Source organism: Protomyctophum parallelum (genome assembly GCF_964188405.1).
Source record: "Protomyctophum parallelum genome assembly, chromosome: 15".
In the NCBI taxonomy this organism is placed as follows: Eukaryota; Metazoa; Chordata; class Actinopteri; order Myctophiformes; family Myctophidae; genus Protomyctophum; species Protomyctophum parallelum.
This window is the reverse complement of record NC_139710.1, coordinates 49,325,098-49,345,579: the sequence shown is the minus strand read 5'-3', so window position 1 is coordinate 49,345,579 and position 20,482 is coordinate 49,325,098. Positions and strand designations below refer to the sequence as shown.

The window sequence follows — 20,482 nt, the reverse complement described above, 5'->3', positions numbered from 1 at the left end:
TGTACCGATGCTACATGACATAGGGCAGTGTTTCTCTGTAAATAATGTACCGATGCTACATGACATAGGGCAGTGTTTCTCTGTAAATAATGTACCGATGCTACATGACATAGGGCAGTGTTTCTCAGTAAATAATGTACCGATGCTACATGACATAGGGCAGTGTTTCTCAGTAAATAATGTACCGATGCTACATGACATAGGGCAGTGTTTCTCTGTAAATAATTGACCGATGCTACATGACATAGGGCAGTGTTTCTCAGTAAATAATGTACCGATGCTACATGACATAGGGCAGTGTTTCTCTGTAAATAATGTACCGATGCTACATGACATAGGGCAGTGTTTCTCTGTAAATAATGTACCGATGCTACATGACATAGGGCAGTGTTTCTCAGTAAATAATGTACCGATGCTACATGACATAGGGCAGTGTTTCTCAGTAAATAATGTATCGATGCTACATGACATAGGGCAGTGTTTCTCTGTAAATAATTGACCGATGCTATACATGACATAGGGCAGTGTTTCTCTGTAAATAATGTACCGATGCTACATGACATAGGGCAGTGTTTCTCTGTAAATAATTCACCGATGCTACATGACATAGGGCAGTGTTTCTCTGTAAATAATGTACCGATGCTACATGACATAGGGCAGTGTTTCTCTGTAAATAATGTACCGATGCTACATGACATAGGGCAGTGTTTCTCTGTAAATAATGTACCGATGCTACATGACATAGGGCAGTGTTTCTCTGTAAATAATGTACCGATGCTACATGACATAGGGCAGTGTTTCTCTGTAAATAATGTACCGATGCTACATGACATAGGGCAGTGTTTCTCTGTAAATAATGTACCGATGCTACATGACATAGGGCAGTGTTTCTCTGTAAATAATGTACCGATGCTACATGACATAGGGCAGTGTTTCTCTGTAAATAATGTACCGATGCTACATGACATAGGGCAGTGTTTCTCTGTAAATAATGTACCGATGCTACATGACATAGGGCAGTGTTTCTCTGTAAATAATGTACCGATGCTACATGACATAGGGCAGTGTTTCTCTGTAAATAATGTACCGATGCTACATGACATAGGGCAGTGTTTCTCTGTAAATAATGTACCGATGCTACATGACATAGGGCAGTGTTTCTCTGTAAATAATGTACCGATGCTACATGACATAGGGCAGTGTTTCTCTGTAAATAATGTACCGATGCTACATGACATAGGGCAGTGTTTCTCTGTAAATAATTGACCGATGCTACATGACATAGGGCAGTGTTTCTCTGTAAATAATGTACCGATGCTACATGACATAGGGCAGTGTTTCTCTGTAAATAATGGACCGATGCTACATGACATAGGGCAGTGTTTCTCTGTAAATAATGTACCGATGCTACATGACATAGGGCAGTGTTTCTCTGTAAATAATGTACCGATGCTACATGACATAGGGCAGTGTTTCTCTGTAAATAATGTACCGATGCTACATGACATAGGGCAGTGTTTCTCTGTAAATAATGTACCGATGCTACATGACATAGGGCAGTGTTTCTCTGTAAATAATGTACCGATGCTACATGACATAGGGCAGTGTTTCTCTGTAAATAATGTACCGATGCTACATGACATAGGGCAGTGTTTCTCTGTAAATAATGTACCGATGCTACATGACATAGGGCAGTGTTTCTCTGTAAATAATGTACCGATGCTACATGACATAGGGCAGTGTTTCTCTGTAAATAATGTACCGATGCTACATGACATAGGGCAGTGTTTCTCTGTAAATAATGTACCGATGCTACATGACATAGGGCAGTGTTTCTCTGTAAATAATGTACCGATGCTACATGACATAGGGCAGTGTTTCTCTGTAAATAATGTACCGATGCTACATGACATAGGACAGTGTTTCTCTGTAAATAATGTACCGATGCTACATGACATAGGGCAGTGTTTCTCTGTAAATAATGTACCGATGCTACATGACATAGGGCAGTGTTTCTCTGTAAATAATGGACCGATGCTACATGACATAGGGCAGTGTTTCTCTGTAAATAATGTACCGATGCTACATGACATAGGGCAGTGTTTCTCTGTAAATAATGTACCGATGCTACATGACATAGGGCAGTGTTTCTCTGTAAATAATGTACCGATGCTACATGACATAGGGCAGTGTTTCTCTGTAAATAATGCACCGATGCTACATGACATAGGGCAGTGTTTCTCTGTAAATAATGTACCGATGCTACATGACATAGGGCAGTGTTTCTCTGTAAATAATGTACCGATGCTACATGACATAGGGCAGTGTTTCTCTGTAAATAATGGACCGATGCTACATGACATAGGGCAGTGTTTCTCTGTAAATAATGTACCGATGCTACATGACATAGGGCAGTGTTTCTCTGTAAATAATGTACCGATGCTACATGACATAGGGCAGTGTTTCTCTGTAAATAATGTACCGATGCTACATGACATAGGGCAGTGTTTCTCTGTAAATAATGTACCGATGCTACATGACATAGGGCAGTGTTTCTCTGTAAATAATGTACCGATGCTACATGACATAGGGCAGTGTTTCTCTGTAAATAATGTACCGATGCTACATGACATAGGGCAGTGTTTCTCTGTAAATAATGTACCGATGCTACATGACATAGGGCAGTGTTTCTCTGTAAATAATGTACCGATGCTACATGACATAGGGCAGTGTTTCTCTGTAAATAATGTACCGATGCTACATGACATAGGGCAGTTTTTCTCTGTAAATAATGTACCGATGCTACATGACATAGGGCAGTGTTTCTCTGTAAATAATGTACCGATGCTACATGACATAGGGCAGTGTTTCTCTGTAAATAATGTACCGATGCTACATGACATAGGGCAGTGTTTCTCTGTAAATAATTGACCGATGCTACATGACATAGGGCAGTGTTTCTCTGTAAATAATGTACCGATGCTACATGACATAGGGCAGTGTTTCTCTGTAAATAATGTACCGATGCTACATGACATAGGGCAGTGTTTCTCTGTAAATAATTGACTGATGCTACATGACATAGGGCAGTGTTTCTCTGTAAATAATTGACCGATGCTACATGACATAGGGCAGTGTTTCTCTGTAAATAATTGACTGATGCTACATGACATAGGGCAGTGTTTCTCTGTAAATAATGTACCGATGCTACATGACATAGGGCAGTGTTTCTCTGTAAATAATTGACCGATGCTACATGACATAGGGCAGTGTTTCTCTGTAAATAATGTACCGATGCTACATGACATAGGGCAGTGTTTCTCTGTAAATAATGTACCGATGCTACATGACATAGGGCAGTGTTTCTCTGTAAATAATTGACCGATGCTACATGACATAGGGCAGTGTTTCTCTGTAAATAATGTACCGATGCTACATGACATAGGGCAGTGTTTCTCTGTAAATAATTGACTGATGCTACATGACATAGGGCAGTGTTTCTCTGTAAATAATGTACCGATGCTACATGACATAGGGCAGTGTTTCTCTGTAAATAATGTACCGATGCTACATGACATAGGGCAGTGTTTCTCTGTAAATAATGTACCGATGCTACATGACATAGGGCAGTGTTTCTCTGTAAATAATGTACCGATGCTACATGACATAGGGCAGTGTTTCTCTGTAAATAATGTACCGATGCTACATGACATAGGGCAGTGTTTCTCTGTACATAATGTACCGATGCTACATGACATAGGGCAGTGTTTCTCTGTAAATAATGTACCGATGCTACATGACATAGGGCAGTGTTTCTCTGTAAATAATGTACCGATGCTACATGACATAGGGCAGTGTTTCTCTGTACATAATGTACCGATGCTACATGACATAGGGCAGTGTTTCTCTGTAAATAATGTACCGATGCTACATGACATAGGGCAGTGTTTCTCTGTAAATAATTCACCGATGCTACATGACATAGGGCAGTGTTTCTCAAACCCTTTCATGCCACGGACCCCTAAAGTGATAATATATGTATTTGGCCGCGGACATCCCACCGTCTGAAGAGGTTTTGTGCTACATGCAGGGACCCCCAGAAGAGAAGATCGGTGTGTGTGTGTGTGTGTGTGTGTGTGTGTTCTTTTATACAAATTAGACTATTACACTTTCAAGATCTTTTCAAAAATGTTCAAAACACTATCACAATAGTACAATATCCAAAATCACAGACTGTATAATAACTTCTCTGTATGATATGGATATAATAATATTGACACTACGGGGATGTCCCGATCATGCTTTTTTGCTCCCAATCTGATTCCAATCATTTGAAAATGACGTGGATCGGCCCCGATTTCTGATCACGTGATGGAATCGTCCCAATAGTTATAATTGTGAATTTGATTGTGTTGGGGACTCACTGGAACAAAACAATAAAAATCTGTTTTAATCCCTGTCCCAAATGTGGATATCTATGATTTGAAAATAAATAAACAACAGAAAACGTGTTTTAGGACTAATTATTAAATAAGGCCACCATGACAGGGAAAACATGCAGGAACATTTTAAGGATATACATATACATTTTTTTGATTAACTATTTACAAATGAGGCACCATAGGATACAAGATACTATAGTTTCAGATAGCTAATATGTATCGAAATAGATGCCATTTAGGAATTAAACCCTTTATTTTGATCAGCTGTAGCTGTAACAAAGCAGTAGGCTACATGTGGTATTTTTTGTAGTTTGTCCTCCAGCATCTAAAAACTCTCATGTTTATTAGATAACCTTTTAGCATTTTGTATGTTTTTAACTATACCTTCTAGTATTTGATGTATTATCAGTAGAGCTGGGACTCGATTAAAAAAAATAATCTAATTAATCAGAGGCTTTGCGATTAATTAATCTAGATTAATCGCATTTTAATCGCATATCATTATTTGACCCGAGAACAGTGAGAAAGCAATTTTTTCAAATGGATTTTGGTATACTAGTGAATCAATTAATAGTGAATACATAAGTTTAAGCAATAAAACATTGTTTTTGTAGTAATAGGGGTAATAATTCTTTATTGAATAATTGCACACAACTGTGCTGTAATCCATGCTACCATCAGTAGCCTTTTAAATCCTATTTCCAATCCACGGGGACAAGCAAAGTGATCTCAGCGGCTTCCCCCAGTCTGGTGAACTGTCCGCGGTTTCTGGTGGTGTTATTGTCTGAAGAGGACACGGACACTTGGTGCGCAGGTCCGTCTGAAAACTGTCCAGTGACAAAGTTCTGCGGTGAAATAAATAGTGCGATTAAAATGCGTTAATTCTTTTCTGTAGTTAATTAATCGCAATTAGTCCCGGCCCTAATTATCAGTTAAAGGGGGGGGGGGTCGACAAGATGGGATTTTTCAAACATTAGACATACTTGTCACATCTGTCTTCTATAAGTTTGGGGCCATGATTTGGAACCCACCAAAGGTTTTTCTTTTCTTGTCTCAGGTGGAGCTGTCGGCCATCTTGTCCCAAGCAGAGGGGACGTTGTCAGGGCTGCTCCAGAGAGGCCAGGAGCTGGCTGGACGCCTCCTGGCGCTGCAGGTGGACCGCAGGGAGATCGCCTGTCTCAAGTTCCTCCTCCTCTTTAACCCAAGTGAGTGCACCTCATTGTACTTGATAGGAATCGAGGCACTGATATATCGGCCACATATCGGTATCGGCCGTTATCTGACATTAACCGATGGCATCATGATGGCAGTATAGCCGATATTTATCTGTTGTTGGTACATTTTGCATTGGCTATGTTGGTGTGTTAGTTGGTTATCTACAGCCTATACCAAGCTGTAGATTGGCTATGTTGGTGTGTTAGTTGGTTATCTATTCTACAGCCTATACCAAGCTGTAGATTCGGATATGTTGGTGTGTTAGTTGGTTATCTGCAGCCTATACCAAGCTGTAGATTAGTTGGTTATCTACAGCCTATACCAAGCTGTAGATTCTATGTTGGTGTGTTAGTTGGTTATCTACAGCCTATACCAAGCTGTAGATTAGTTGGTTATCTACAGCCTATACCAAGCTGTAGATTCGGAACATTTATTTCTTGTTGGAAGATGTATTCGTTTCCCTGGCACAAAAGCGGGAAACAAAAAACAACAAAAAACGAAATAAACATATCGGTATTAGTGTCGGCTATCGGCTAAATTGTCACTTTAACTTTTAAATCGGCCAATAATTTCCACGTCGGTGCATCCCTATAGTTATCGCTCAATAGCCTATTAGTATCTGCAAATAAAGCTGAGTTACCATGGCAACAGCAGCCCAGTGTCACATGCAGGGATGTCAGTCAGTCCGCCCCGGTCACAGGGTTATGACTGTCACTACAGTGCTGTGAGTGAGTGGGGCCTGATGTGACAGGGCTGTGTCAGCCCTGTGATATGATACTCTCATCTCCCCCAGGCCATATCAAAAGAGGACTTGGACTGCAGCTTCAATATCCCCCCCCCCCCCCCCTAAAAAAACAACAACGTAGAATTTAAATGTAAAAGTTTAAATGTAAAAATGTATTAGGCTCAACTGGGTACACGTTGACATACTGATGCTATTTTTTGACGGCATTTGAATAGCAACACAGACAATATTAATGGCATAAATTATCGTATGATTTGCAGTATCTATTTATCCGGGAGGTTGTAAGTGTTTTCTAAACTAGCCGTATATCTTCTCAAATAAACTCACTTAATTAAATTTCTGGGGTTGACAAAAGGCAACATTAACAAAGACTACCTCTCCCATTGTCCACTAATGGCATTAAAATAGAGAAGCGTAATGGATGGGTCTATCATTCGACTGCGTGGACCTACATTCATTCCGTGGCGAGTCGTACATGGGAGGAGAGACGAGAGAGAGAGAGAGAGACGTGGCTCGGCCCAGATTCCCAGAAGTGATTGCTATTTAGCGGCAGAAAAGCAGGGAACAAAGACCTTTTGAATGACGAGAGCACTTGGCAGAGCCGGGAAATATTTTGTTCGTCTCTGCAGTCGGTTTCTTTGCTCTGCCTCTCGCTCTCCCTCGTCTTTCGGAGTCAGGTTTGTCGGGGGTAATTTAATTGCCCTTAAGCAGTTTGAAAAGATGATTCAGAGCGTTGATTCTAAGACATTTAATTACGGCATGAATGGAGTCTTCCTGGCAGGACTCAGCTGATGCTGAATGCAAAGACCACTGGCGTGTCAGCTTATTGTTGGCCTTATGCTCACTGCTGCCACGCAAATACATTTTACATTGTGCACTGTTTGCACAGCAACCAACATGTAGTGCAAGCACGTCACACACACACACACACACACACACACACACACACACACACACACAGACAGACAGACAGACAGACAGACAGACAGACAGACAGACAGACAGACAGACAGCTTTGATTGATGATCAATTGATATGATCATTACCGATTTTGTATTGATGTCCTTCAGAAGAACATTCGCTCACTAATTCTTCATATTCCGTATTATATCATATATTGAATTATAAGAAAAATATGGCATTTGTCAGAGAGTGCTTTCTTGAGAATGTTTCATTCTTGCTAGTACGTTATAACTGATTCGTGTCCTTTGTGTCCGTCCGTCCGTGCCTGCTTTGTGTGCGCATCCCCCCATGTGCCCACCTACACGTACTGTACTACATCTATGCGTCTGCCTCTCTCGCCTGCATGTAACGTCCTTCCGTCTGTCCGCTCGTGTCTCGCAGACGTGAAGCTGTTGGAGAACCAGGCGTTCGTGGAGGGCGTGCAGGAGCAGGTGAACGGCGCGCTGCTGGAGTACACGCTCTCCGGCTACCCGCAGTTCCAGGAGAAGTTCTGCCAGATGGTGCTGCACCTCACCGAGCTGCGCACCCTCAGCACGCAGGCCGAGGACTACCTGTGCTACATGCACCTGAGCGGAGAGGTACCCTGCAACAACCTGCTCATTGAGATGATGCATGCCAAGAGAGCCTGCGTGTGAGGACACACAGAGAGAGAGACACACACACACACACACACACACACACACACACACGCACGCGCGCGCACACAAGCACACTCCTTTAATGCTTGCGATGTGTGTGCGTGTGTGCGTTTGCACGCATATTAGAGTGAGAGAGAAATGACAATTGACTCTGTGGAGGCAGTGGGGCTGTACGTGTGAGCTGCTAGTTTTTGCAGGTTCAATCAATTGATCTTTTTCTTTTGTTGTCTGGTTGCGCTGGGGTCAGCTCATGTACAAAAGAAACATTAGAGAATTATATGGTTCCATCTGCTTACAGTGTCGCTTTGAGATACCGAACCCTTTAGTTAGCAAAGCTAATATTGTATTATGTTTTTATAGCCCACTTATGTAATGTTTTTGACGACCCCCCCCCCCTGTAAAGACCTGATTGTACAGTAACTTTGTGTGAACTCAATTTTCCACAAAATGTCAGATGGAACCTCATAATCTCAAGGCTGTGTCATTACTGGGGATTCTTTGTAGGAAGACGGGCTTCAAAATGGACGACATTCTTCAGTCAAAATAATGTCTCACTTGGCATTTTCGTCACCAACCTTTTACAGCACCCAACCTTAAGATGAACACGAAATGTGTCCAGCGTCATTTTTGTCTAATCTGTTCAGATGTTAATATATTGATATATCAAAGCCACACATGTTTACGAGAGAGCACATTCTTATTCACTTAATCATCTGACTCTTTGATGTGTTTTGCCAAGAGAACGAGGGAGCGAATGAACGCACGCACGCACGCACGCACGTGATAGATACAGAGACTCAGAGAGAGACAGCGTGTGTGCGTGTGTGTGTGTGTGTGTGTGTGTGTGTGTGTGTGTGTGTGTGTGTGTGTGTGTGAGTGAGTGAGTGAGTGAGTGAGTGAGTGAGTGAGTTTGAGAGAGTGAGTGAGAGAGTGAGAAAGTGAGAGAGAGAGTGAGAGAGTGTGAGAGAGAGCCAGAGAGAGACAGAGCATATGTGTGTACAGTATATTGTGTGGGAGAGAGTGAGAGAGTGAGAGAGAGACAGAGCACAGTGTGTGTACTGTGTGGGAGAGAGTGAGAGAGTGAGAGAGAGAGTGAGAGAGTGAGAGAGAGAGTGAGAGAGAGACAGAGCACAGTGTGTATAGTGTGTGGGAGAGAGCGAAAGGAAGCCATCTCTTGGCCAGACCACTGAGGGAGTGCAGCGGATCGAGGGGAGAGAGGGAGGCGAAGCTACGTTAAGAAATATTAAATAAAACATAAAAGATACATTAGATGCATCGTCGGCATGTGTGAACGGAGAGGACAGAAATGATCAACAGAGACACAGCTGTGTCCTTTACTGAGCAGAACGCCCAAAAGGTGTTTGTCCTTCAGTTTTCACCAAGAAGCCACCCAAGCCTGAAAGAGGAGGGGCAGATTGTAGGGTCAGTGACAAGACCATGGACAGCTTCCAAAAGAGACCCACACAGACACACACACACACACACACACACACACACACACACACACACACACACACACACACACACACACACAGACACACACACACACACACACACACGCACACACACACGCGCGCAGTGAGGGAAAACATGTATCCGGCCATGGAACACGACCACATTTCCCACCAAGTGAATCCTGACTTATACTTCATCGTAATGGCAGGCTGGTTTGTTGTGCGTCAAAAAATAGCCAAGCTATACAAACTTGTCTGATGATTTGAATAGCTTATATTATTCCCCGACTGGGGAAAAATTCTGTTTCATCTTCACCCAGCTGACGGCTGCTCAGATGGATGTGATTGATGATGCGTGGGACAATTCGATACTAATGCTGCGTTCACACAGGCAGATGCGCAAAGATCACATTTGTCGCTTTGTAAAAATCTGTTTCTCACTGCAGGGACGTATACAGTTTGTATACAGTAGCTTTGTAGTTTTTGCAGCAGCTATATACAAACGCCGGGTGCATCTTTGCATCTTCATGCCGCTGCAGGCCTTCCTTCCATTGACAATGAATGGTAGACTGTGTCTTTGCATCTGCCCGTGTGAATGCAGCAACAGCCCGACGGGCCGGGAGGCAAGGCAGCAACCTTCTGATTAGCAGACAGACAGACAGACAGACAGACAGACAGACAGACAGACACGCATGCTTTGTATATCTGCTGTTGGCGCACGACGCCGCTGTCACACGATGAAGTGTAAACTAGGCATGAGAATGGAAGCTCTAAAAAGACATCTCTAAACCATTAGACCTGGAAAGCCTGTACGTTTTTTACACCTTTCAATCAGGGAAAGCATCGGTCATTCTTTTTGGTCAAGGACTCCCACATAATGTGTGTATATATAGCCTATATACACATGTGGACCTCCATCTGAAAATGTTTTCCCAGAATGTATAGCATAGATTTTTTCAAAAATGTCTAAACATTGTTTAGATTTTTTTTCCCCAAAAAAATGTTTGAAAATAGCAGATGTACAAGCTTGCAGCATTACAATACATGGCATGAAGTGACTTGCTGTGAGCTTGTATTTGTGTCATTTTTGAATAGCCAACACAACACAGTCAGATAACTTGGAACTAGGATTTAGAAGGCATTTTTAAAATCGGCCTCTAAATGATGGGTGAAGAAGACAAATTGAGCATTATTACGTCTCATTTAGTCTCCATTGCATGGTGGCGTTGCTTGCCGAAAATACTTTCTGGTTCTGGTTGTCAGACGACACTATTGTACTATGAAAACTATGGAAAATACGAAAATCAGGCTTTAGGATAGACAAAGCACTGCGCCTACCAGGGATTACATGTACTGTTACATGCTTCTACTTTGGGGACGATACACATCTGTGTTACTGCTCTGCAAAACCTTCGACTTTGGGGACGATACACATCTGTGTTACTGCTCTGCAAAACCTTCTTAATAACAATGCATGTTGTGCCAAACTGTTTTGTCATGGACATGTGTTGAGAATTTAACACTAAAACGCTCGTAGCTATATATATATTATGTTGAAGACGACTTTTTGTATAAGTGCACAACAGCCACAGAGATTCTAGCGTAATCAAACCATTAAATGTGATACCTGTAATAATCACCGAGAATCATTTAGAAACACAATGTTAAAGGTGGTGTATGTGTAACAAATACACATTGTTACCCAGTCTGATTCTATAGCAATCATTCATTGCTATAGTGTTCAGTAACAGGGGTCTCCCCATCTATAGTGTTCAGTAACAGGGGTCTCCCCATCTCTCCTTTTCTCTAGTGAACGGAAAATACATGTTCAGGTCGGGATAACAATACTGCAGTAAAATGAGAAGGAGAGAGAAACATAAATAGATTTCAAACATCACTTACAATTTTACTATAGTTTACAGTGGTAGAAAGTAACTTTACTAAATACATTCACACATTCACTAAGTACTACAGTACACTTATTGATTAATTGTACATTACTTGAGTATTTCCAATTTCCAATACTTTTACTTCTACTCCACTACATCTCATATAGGCAAATACTATGCTTTTACTTATTATTTGAATACTTTAGTTACTTTGTAGATTTTCATTATTATTACAAAACATACATTAACCACTTCAGCCCTATATACATTTCAGCCATTGGAAAATAGCAGATCTGCTATTTTCAAAAGATTGTTATACATTTTTAAACTTGCAACGAGACATCCTACATAATGAGTATTTTTACTGATACTTTATGTATGTAATGCCAATACTTTTGTACTTTTACTCAAGTACATTTGTAATTCCAGGACTTTTACTTGTAACAGAGTATGTTGCTGAAGATTTCAAACATCACGTATACAATTTGACTCATTTATCTAAAGAGAAGAGACCCCCGTTACTGAACTCTATCAGAATATAGAGCTACGCGAAGGACCACTTCACCCCTTTTCAACCTATCTTCATATAACTGCTCCTCACTCATGTTCATGAGAAAATAGCACAATTCTTGAGGGCTGCTAGCCCCTCCTATGTCCAGCTTTGAGGATCTGTTTAAACTAGAGATGTCCCGATACTGTTTTGGTATCGGAAAAGTATCGGATCGGCTCTTATTTGGTCAAATGGGGTCATATCGGTATCGGCAAATATGCCAGTCTAATCCACCGATCCGACACAGGGGTAAGGGGTCGACACTATGCCAGTCTAACCACCGATCCGACACAGGGGTAAGGGGTTGACACTATGCCAGTCTAACCACCGATCCGACACAGGGGTAAGGGGTCGACACTATGCCAGTCTAACCACCGATCCGACACAGGGGTAAGGGGTCGACACTATGGCAGTCTAACCACCGATCCGACACAGGGGTAAGGGGTTGACACTATGGCAGTCTAACCACCGATCCGACACAGGGGTAAGGGGTTGACACTATGCCAGTCTAACCACCGATCCGACACAGGGGTAAGGGGTTGACACTATGGCAGTCTAACCACCGATCCGACACAGGGGTAAGGGGTTGACACTATGCCAGTCTAACCACCGATCCGACACAGGGGTAAGGGGTTGACACTATGCCAGTCTATAACCACCGATCTGACACAGGGGTAAGGGGTTGACACTATGCCAGTCTAACCACCGATCCGACACAGGGGTAAGGGGGTTGACACTATGCCAGTCTATAACCACCGATCTGACACAGGGGTAAGGGGTTGACACTATGCCAGTCTATAACCACCGATCTGACACAGGGGTAAGGGGTCGACACTATGCCAGTCTAACCACCGATCCGACACAGGGGTAAGGGGTCGACACTATGCCAGTCTAACCACCGATCCGACACAGGGGTAAGGGGTTGACACTATGCCAGTCTAACCACCGATCCGACACAGGGGTAAGCGGTTGACACTATGGCAGGTAAATACAACGTCGGGGCATGTGGAGTTCGCTTTCGAGTTGCTCAAGTGCACATTTGAGTGAGGAGTCGGTGGACTTCAAAATAAGATCTTCATTCTTTTTCTATTATTATAAATATTATTCTCTGGTATCGGTATTCGTTATCGGCTAACACAGAAATTGTGTTATCGGGATCGGATCGGAAACAAAAAAAAGTGAATTGGGACATCCCTAGTTTAAACACAAACATTGAAGACAAAAGTGTGTAAATGTGATGTATGATGATAAGAGTGCCCCTCACTTCACACGGGTGTGATTTCCCCCACACAGTCTGTGTCTAGGAGGGCTGTGGGCACTTCAGAAACCATCGTTCTCACGATAATACAAATCTAAATATATATATATATATATATTAAAAAAAATGTTTTAATACAAATCTGCCTAACGATGACATCACTGTTAGATGGGTTTCTGAACTGCCCACAGAACTCCTATGAGATACAGACCAAGTAGAGGAAAATAAAGTTTATCATCAATTATATTTAAGGTTGAAAAGAGTTGAAGACAAAATAATATCATTTACATCCATCTTCAACCACGTGAACCCTATAGCGTCCCTGTTCTGGGCATGTCATTAATAATAATAATAATAGGCAAGCATTCTGAAAAAAAATGTAATAAAAAAAAATGGCAGACCCACAAGCTCAGCTCAGCTTGTAGAGACACTATTTTTGCCAAAGAGATTTGGGGTAGAGGCAAAAAAGGAGCCCCCCCCCCCCCCCCCCCCCCCCAAGTACAGACCCCTGGGGGTCAAGAACGTGTAATAGGGTTTAAGCGGTGCCGTTCTTTGTATATTATTGTGCAGTCGAGGCTGCTCCAATCATTCCTCTGTACTCCCAGTTTAACTTGGCAGGGTCAGTCATTTCCGCTTGTTGTCGTAGAGACAATCACTCCACCTGCCTTAACTCAAACCGCCACCTCGGTTTGATAATGAGATGTTCGTTATTATTGTCACCCTGTACAGAATATTTATATTGTGAAGTGAATATCACATCGTTGGGGGGGAAAAGAGATCAACTTCAACACAGGCAAATGTATCAGTTTTTTTTAATGTTAATAGTCAAAATGCTACCATTGTGAAACTGTTTCACTTGATATTGCTTTTGTTTTTTTGTTTTGTTTTTCTGCTCTTTGCTTTTGTATTATTTCCCTGTGAGTTGACACTGACAGTCTTTACTGACGTGCTTTTCTCCACAGAAAGAGAAAGTGACCAAATTATTTTGTTTGCCTTTTAAATATATTTTATTGTAATAGCTTCAAACCAATAAAATTCAATTAAGTAAAACACCACTGTGTTGGTGATTATTGTCAAACCATTTAGCAGTTTTTGTGCATGAATGAAAAAATGCAGTTATATACAGACTAATCCAGTGAAATGTCTCGTCTACCGTGCATATTAACCTACTATGAAACCTACAGAAGAAAATATCATTCATACATTATGAACAAAAAAGAAATTCAGAATAAAGTCATTGGTCAATGTATCTAAAATGTAATCTGGCCGCAAAGCGTTCATTTCTTCAGCCAAGGACACAAGCAATTATTAAGTACCATAAATTGTTTTAATTTAGGGTCCGTTTTTGTATAATTGTACAAGTTGGTGTCACTGTCATGTCAATGGCTATTTCATTCCAGGTGTAAACACCCCCATTTTAGAAATGTGATGCATGAGAAGAAAACATAACATACTTTAACATACTGTACATAGCAACCAGCTGTAAGCAGTAATAAAAAATAAAATAAAAAAACATTCTAAATGATATATTTGTGGTGTGAAAGTAAACCGTTCTTACCACAGCAGGACATTAGAACAGCTTTACATCTTTTTTCTTCTCTTCTGTATTTTACAATGTAACATACAATATTCACATAATATAGGCTAATACGTTTTCCCAGGACAGTTACATAATGTGGACATTGTACAACAACAACAACAACAACAACAACAACAACAGAAGAACAAGGCGAACAAACCACTCTACAGAGACTCAGCATGTACCGTGTATAGCAAGAAGCCCCTGTGAATAATGGCTCTTGGTTGAGAGTGCATCCCTCCCTCAGGAAAGATAGGGAACAGCCAACATGGCTGCTGGCTGAGTTCTATAATTGAAGGAGGGAAAAGGCCCGGGGAGCCTGCCAAAACACAGCTCCACATATACAGTAAGACATACAGTAAGACATACAGCTAAGACATACAGCTGAGTTCTATAATTGGAGGAGGAAAGGCTCCACATATACAGTAAGACCAGTGGCGTGCACAGACATTTAGAGGGGCAGGTGCTCAAGTGAAAAAAAGGGCACCTTGTGCAGCGCATTTTGGGAGCGGGAACCCATTTTGGTGCTTTAGCTATTGAAAAATAGCAGATCTACAAGCTCATAGGTGGCGCGCTACGAGCTTGTAGGTCTGCTATTTTTCTTTAATCGAAGAACCACTGACATAGAAACATAGCTTTAGATTGTGGGGGGCCTAAATAATATAGTAGAAGCGTTTTTTATCAAGATTTGATCAATGTCACCGCATGGTCCACACACTACAATTTTTCTTTTTTTAGAGCAAAATTGCCAAAAGGGCAGGGGGTGCTCTAGCACCCCCTAGTGTCTATCTGTGCACGCCACTGAGTAAGACATACAGCTAAGTTCTATAAGGAGGAAAAGGCCCCGGGGAGCCAGCCAAAACACAGCTCCACATATACAGTCCACATAGGAAAAGGCCCACGGAGCCAGCCAAAACACAGCTCCACATATACAGTCCACATAGGAAAAGGCCCACGGAGCCAGCCAAAACACAGCTCCACATATACAGTCCACATAGGAAAAGGCCCAGGGAGCCAGCCAAAACACAGCTCCACATATACAGTGCACATAGGAAAAGGCCCACGGAGCCAGCCAAAACACAGCTCTACATATACAGTGCACATAGGAAAAGGCCCACGGAGCCTGCCAAAACACAGCTCTACATATACAGTGCACATAGGAAAAGGCCCACGGAGCCAGCCAAAACACAGCTCTACATATACAGTGCACATAGGAAAAGGCCCACGGAGCCAGCCAAAACACAGCTCTACATATACAGTGCACATAGGAAAAGGCCCACGGAGCCAGCCAAAACACAGCTCTACATATACAGTGCACATAGGAAAAGGCCCACGGAGCCAGCCAAAACACAGCTCCACATATACAGTGCACATAGGAAAAGGCCCACGGAGCCAGCCAAAACACAGCTCTACATATACAGTGCACATAGGAAAAGGCCCACGGAGCCTGCCAAAATACAGCTCCACATATACAGTCCACATAGGAAAAGGCCCGGGGAGCCAGCCAAAACACAGCTCCACATATACAGTCCACATAGGAAAAGGCCCACGGAGCCAGCCAAAACACAGCTCCACATATATACAGTGCACATAGGAAAAGGCCCACGGAGCCAGCCAAAACACAGCTCCACATATACAGTCCACATAGGAAAAGGCCCGGGGAGCCAGCCAAAACACAGCTCTACATATACAGTCCACATAGGAAAAGGCCCACGGAGCCAGCCAAAACAAAGCTCCACATATACAGTCCACATAGGAAAAGGCCCGGGGAGCCAGCCAAAACACAGCTCCACATATACAGTGCACATAGGAAAAGGCCCGGGGAGCCAGCCAAAACACAGCTCCACATATACAGTGCACATAGGAAAAGGCCCGGGGAGCCAGCCAAAACACAGCTCCACATATACAGTGCACATAGGAAAAGGCCCGGGGAGCCAGCCAAAGCACAGCTCTACATATACAGTCCACATAGGAAAAGGCCCGGGGAGCCAGCCAAAACACAGCTCCACATATACAGTGCACATAGGAAAAGGCCCACGGAGCCAGCCAAAACACAGCTCCACATATACAGTGCACATAGGAAAAGGCCCACGGAGCCAGCCAAAACACAGCTCCACATATACAGTCCACATAGGAAAAGGCCCAGGGAGCCAGCCAAAACACAGCTCCACATATACAGTGCACATAGGAAAAGGCCCACGGAGCCAGCCAAAACACAGCTCTACATATACAGTGCACATAGGAAAAGGCCCACGGAGCCTGCCAAAACACAGCTCCACATATACAGTAAGACATACAGTAAGACATACAGCTAAGTTCTATAATTGAAGGAGGAAAAGGCCCGGGGAGCCAGCCAAAACACAGCTCCACATATACAGTCCACATCAAGCCCTGATGACTGCAGCCATAATGAGCCCGGTTTACGTTTCGTCATCACGGAGTGCTCGCCCGTAAAAAGCTGGTGGTCTGTTATACAGTAGGTTAGCACAGTTGTTCTCAACTCGTGGGCCGGGGTCCCCAGATGACAGTGAAATGACAATTTTAAGGACCTTTAAGACCCCCCCCCCCCCCCCCCCTACACACACACACACACAAAAAGAAAGAACCAAAAGAAAAAGACCATTACTGCCACAAACTACTATAAATTCGGGTCAAACATTGTCCAAATTGCCAAATAATATAATAAAGAGGCAAAACGCAAATGCTGGGGGGGGGGGGGGGGGGGGGGGTTGAGAACCACTGAGTTAGCATAGCAGTAGCACATGCTAGCATGGTGTCCAAATAAGAGAGAGATAGACAAACGAGTGATAGGGTGCCTTTAATATGAACACGTTCTTTCTGAAATATACAACATACACATATAGCAGCACGTGTGTCGTCGCCGCTGACGTCGCTAACATCATTTTGTTTCTCTCGAGTCTACGCTGACAACGTAACGTTGCTGTCTGGTCAGTCAGAGCACAGGGGGTTGCTCAAAGCAGATGTTCAGGGTTCCATTTGTTTTGCGGGGGAGGGGAGGGTTAAATGCATGCCTCTTCTTTTGATAGACCCCTCTGGTCTGGTCCGGTCTAGCCTGGCATGACCAATCACAGCCATGCAGGCGGTTGTTTTGACCAATCACAGCCATGCAGGCGGTTGTTTTGACCAATCACAGCCATGCAGGCGGTTGTTTTACATCGGTGTGGTTCCCAGGACATTTTTAGGATCGTTGGGGGAGATAATAGTTTCATCCCTTCTTCTGGTCAGACTGAATTAAATACTTGCATTTTCTTTTTTCTGGGAAATATGATACATTTTATATTTATGTTTTATAATAATATATATTTTTTACATTTTAATGAAATGTATTTTAACCACATTTAACCTTGGCGTCCATATATTTATTGAATTAGCATTTTTAGTAGTAGTAACATATTTTACATCTACAAGGTCACACACAACACATCATGACACATGATGTGTTATCAGCTGGTTTAGCCATTTGTTGCATGAAGAATTATACAGGGCATATTATTGGTTAAGAAAATGCCCTCCCTCCCGCTTTTGTTTTTACAAATTGAGCCCTGATCATATACGTTACATGTCTAACATTTAAAATATTGACAAACAACATCTGAGTCAATTCACTGTATGACACAACACTGTACGCCATGCAGTTAGTGGTTCTCAAACACTTGCATTTCAAGGACCCCCACATTGATTTGTAGGCTATCTGGCCGTGTATGCCAATCTGACATTGTTTTGTGCCAGCGATAACGATAAGAGTAGATTTGTGACGTTAAAAAAATCTTCAAAAATAGGGTACATACACGTCACGTAGTAGATCTACAAGCTAGATCGGCTACTTTTTGAATAGCTCAGCTATTTTTTTGAATACCAAAAGTATAAAATAGGTTTAACATGGTTAAACTAATAACAGTGGTCGCTCTTATAGCTTTTATGTTCTTTGCCGCGGACCCCCCTGGGACCCCCCTGGGACCCCCCCCCCCTCGAGGCAAGGCAGGGCCCACATTGGGTTCCCCGGACCCCACTTTGAGAACCACTTCTTTACGTTCAATTTCCTCTGAATCGTGTCGTTACAGCCGATTCAAACACTCAATCCAAACAGAGTGAGCGAGCTGTGGCTATATGCTCTCCTAATGTGGTGTGTGTGTGTGTGTGTGTGTGTGTGTGTGTGTGTGTGTGTGTGCGTGCGTGCGTGTATGCGTGTGTGTGTGTGGCCCTGAAGTGCCTGCTGTCAACCATCAATCACACTCCAAACAACCTGTGTTGTGCGTGCGTGCGTGCGTGCGTGCGTGTGTGTGTGTGCGTGCGTGCGTGCGTGCATGTGTAGTGTCTGAGCTGCATGTTTGGATACATGCGTGTTGCACTTGAGTAACACAAACAGCGATTGTGCGTTGTACACATGGTACAAGTATTCTGTGGTCCCATCCGTTACAGTACAGATGGTACAGTAAGTATTCTGTGGTCCTATCCTTTACAGTACAGATGGTACAGTAAGTATTCTGTGGTTCACATCCTTTACCGCGTTAAATACAGAATATTTACACTCAATAGTCTTGTCCAGCATCCACTGAGGATCCAGTCGCTGTGCATCTCAGCAACCTGTGGTAAAACAAAAAGGAAAGGTTAGAAGTGTCAAATTGGTACCGTTCAGAAAGATACTTTCCTCATCCATGAACCAATTAACCCATTTGATCTGGGAATTTTTTAGATAGCATTTCTGCATGTAGACTTAGATAGCATCTGATACAGACTTATAGCATGTTATGTAGACAGCACTATAATTGCATTGTATATAGTCATAGCACGCCATAGTACATATGTATAGCATAGTAGTATATATATATATAGTTTATATGTATAGTCTCATAATATAGATATTCCACTGTTACTTTCTTAGCTTACGCATGTTTTATGATAAATGCTTTTTTGTGATGTATTCCCATGCTTTTGTTCTTGCTTATTGTAAGTCTCTCTGGATTAAGAGCGTCTGCTAAATGCCTAAATTGTAAATTGAAAGTCATTTTAACCACGTTAACCATTACTTTATACTTTGGGCTATTCAAAAATAGCAGATATACAAGGTATTTTTGAAAAATCATGAACATTTGCGCATATCTTTCAATATATATTTTTTTTACTAAAATCTTTGCTTCTGGGGGTCCCTGGAACAACACATTATGTGTATGTGGGTCCGCGGCCAAATACATTATACACGTCATTTTGGGAGTCCTTGACATGAAAAGGTTTGAGCACCACTGACATAGTTTTTCCAGAAAACGGTTAGGATTTAGAAGACATCGGCCTCAGTTCTTAATGGGTTAATGTTGTACATTTATGAATGTTTTTTTCTTCTTTCCCTTTAATGACATGGACTCCAGGTTGAACATATATATATGAGAGAGAGAGAGAGAGAGAGAGAGAGAGAGAGAGAGAGAGAGAGAGAGAGAGAGAGAGAGAGCATGTATACCACATACAGAGGGAGTATGAGAGAGCGAGCGGGTGAGAGAGAGAGCAGGTGTTTGAGTGGTTTAATGCCTAATGGCCTGAATAGCTCGCCCCGTCTATCCCGATGAGAGGGGGGATGAACTCCTGTTATGTTTTGGTCGGTCAACAATGGACGCCAAGCACCACTGAAACACCTTTTATCAGACACAGTGGACAATACAAAGGAGGGGGAAAACATTTAGCAAATCCATTACAAAACTGCGTCCCTGGTGATGCTATACTACTGGGCCAATTTGGA

The 20,482-nt window shown here is 42.5% G+C and overlaps 1 protein-coding gene across 1 annotated transcript in view; it reads left to right on the top strand.

The window, feature by feature from the left end:
• LOC310871961 (steroidogenic factor 1-like) overlaps positions 1-8,000 on the top strand; it is a gene marked incomplete at both ends in the record, with an annotated part of 23,695 nt that extends 15,695 nt beyond the window's left edge. Inside the window, 2 exons of the mRNA XM_083783605.1 lie at positions 5,500-5,647; positions 7,747-8,000. Coding sequence (XP_083639731.1) covers positions 5,500-5,647; positions 7,747-8,000 — 402 coding nt within the window. The remainder of the gene's footprint in view (positions 1-5,499; positions 5,648-7,746) is intronic.
• Positions 8,001-20,482: the final 12,482 nt, after the last annotated feature.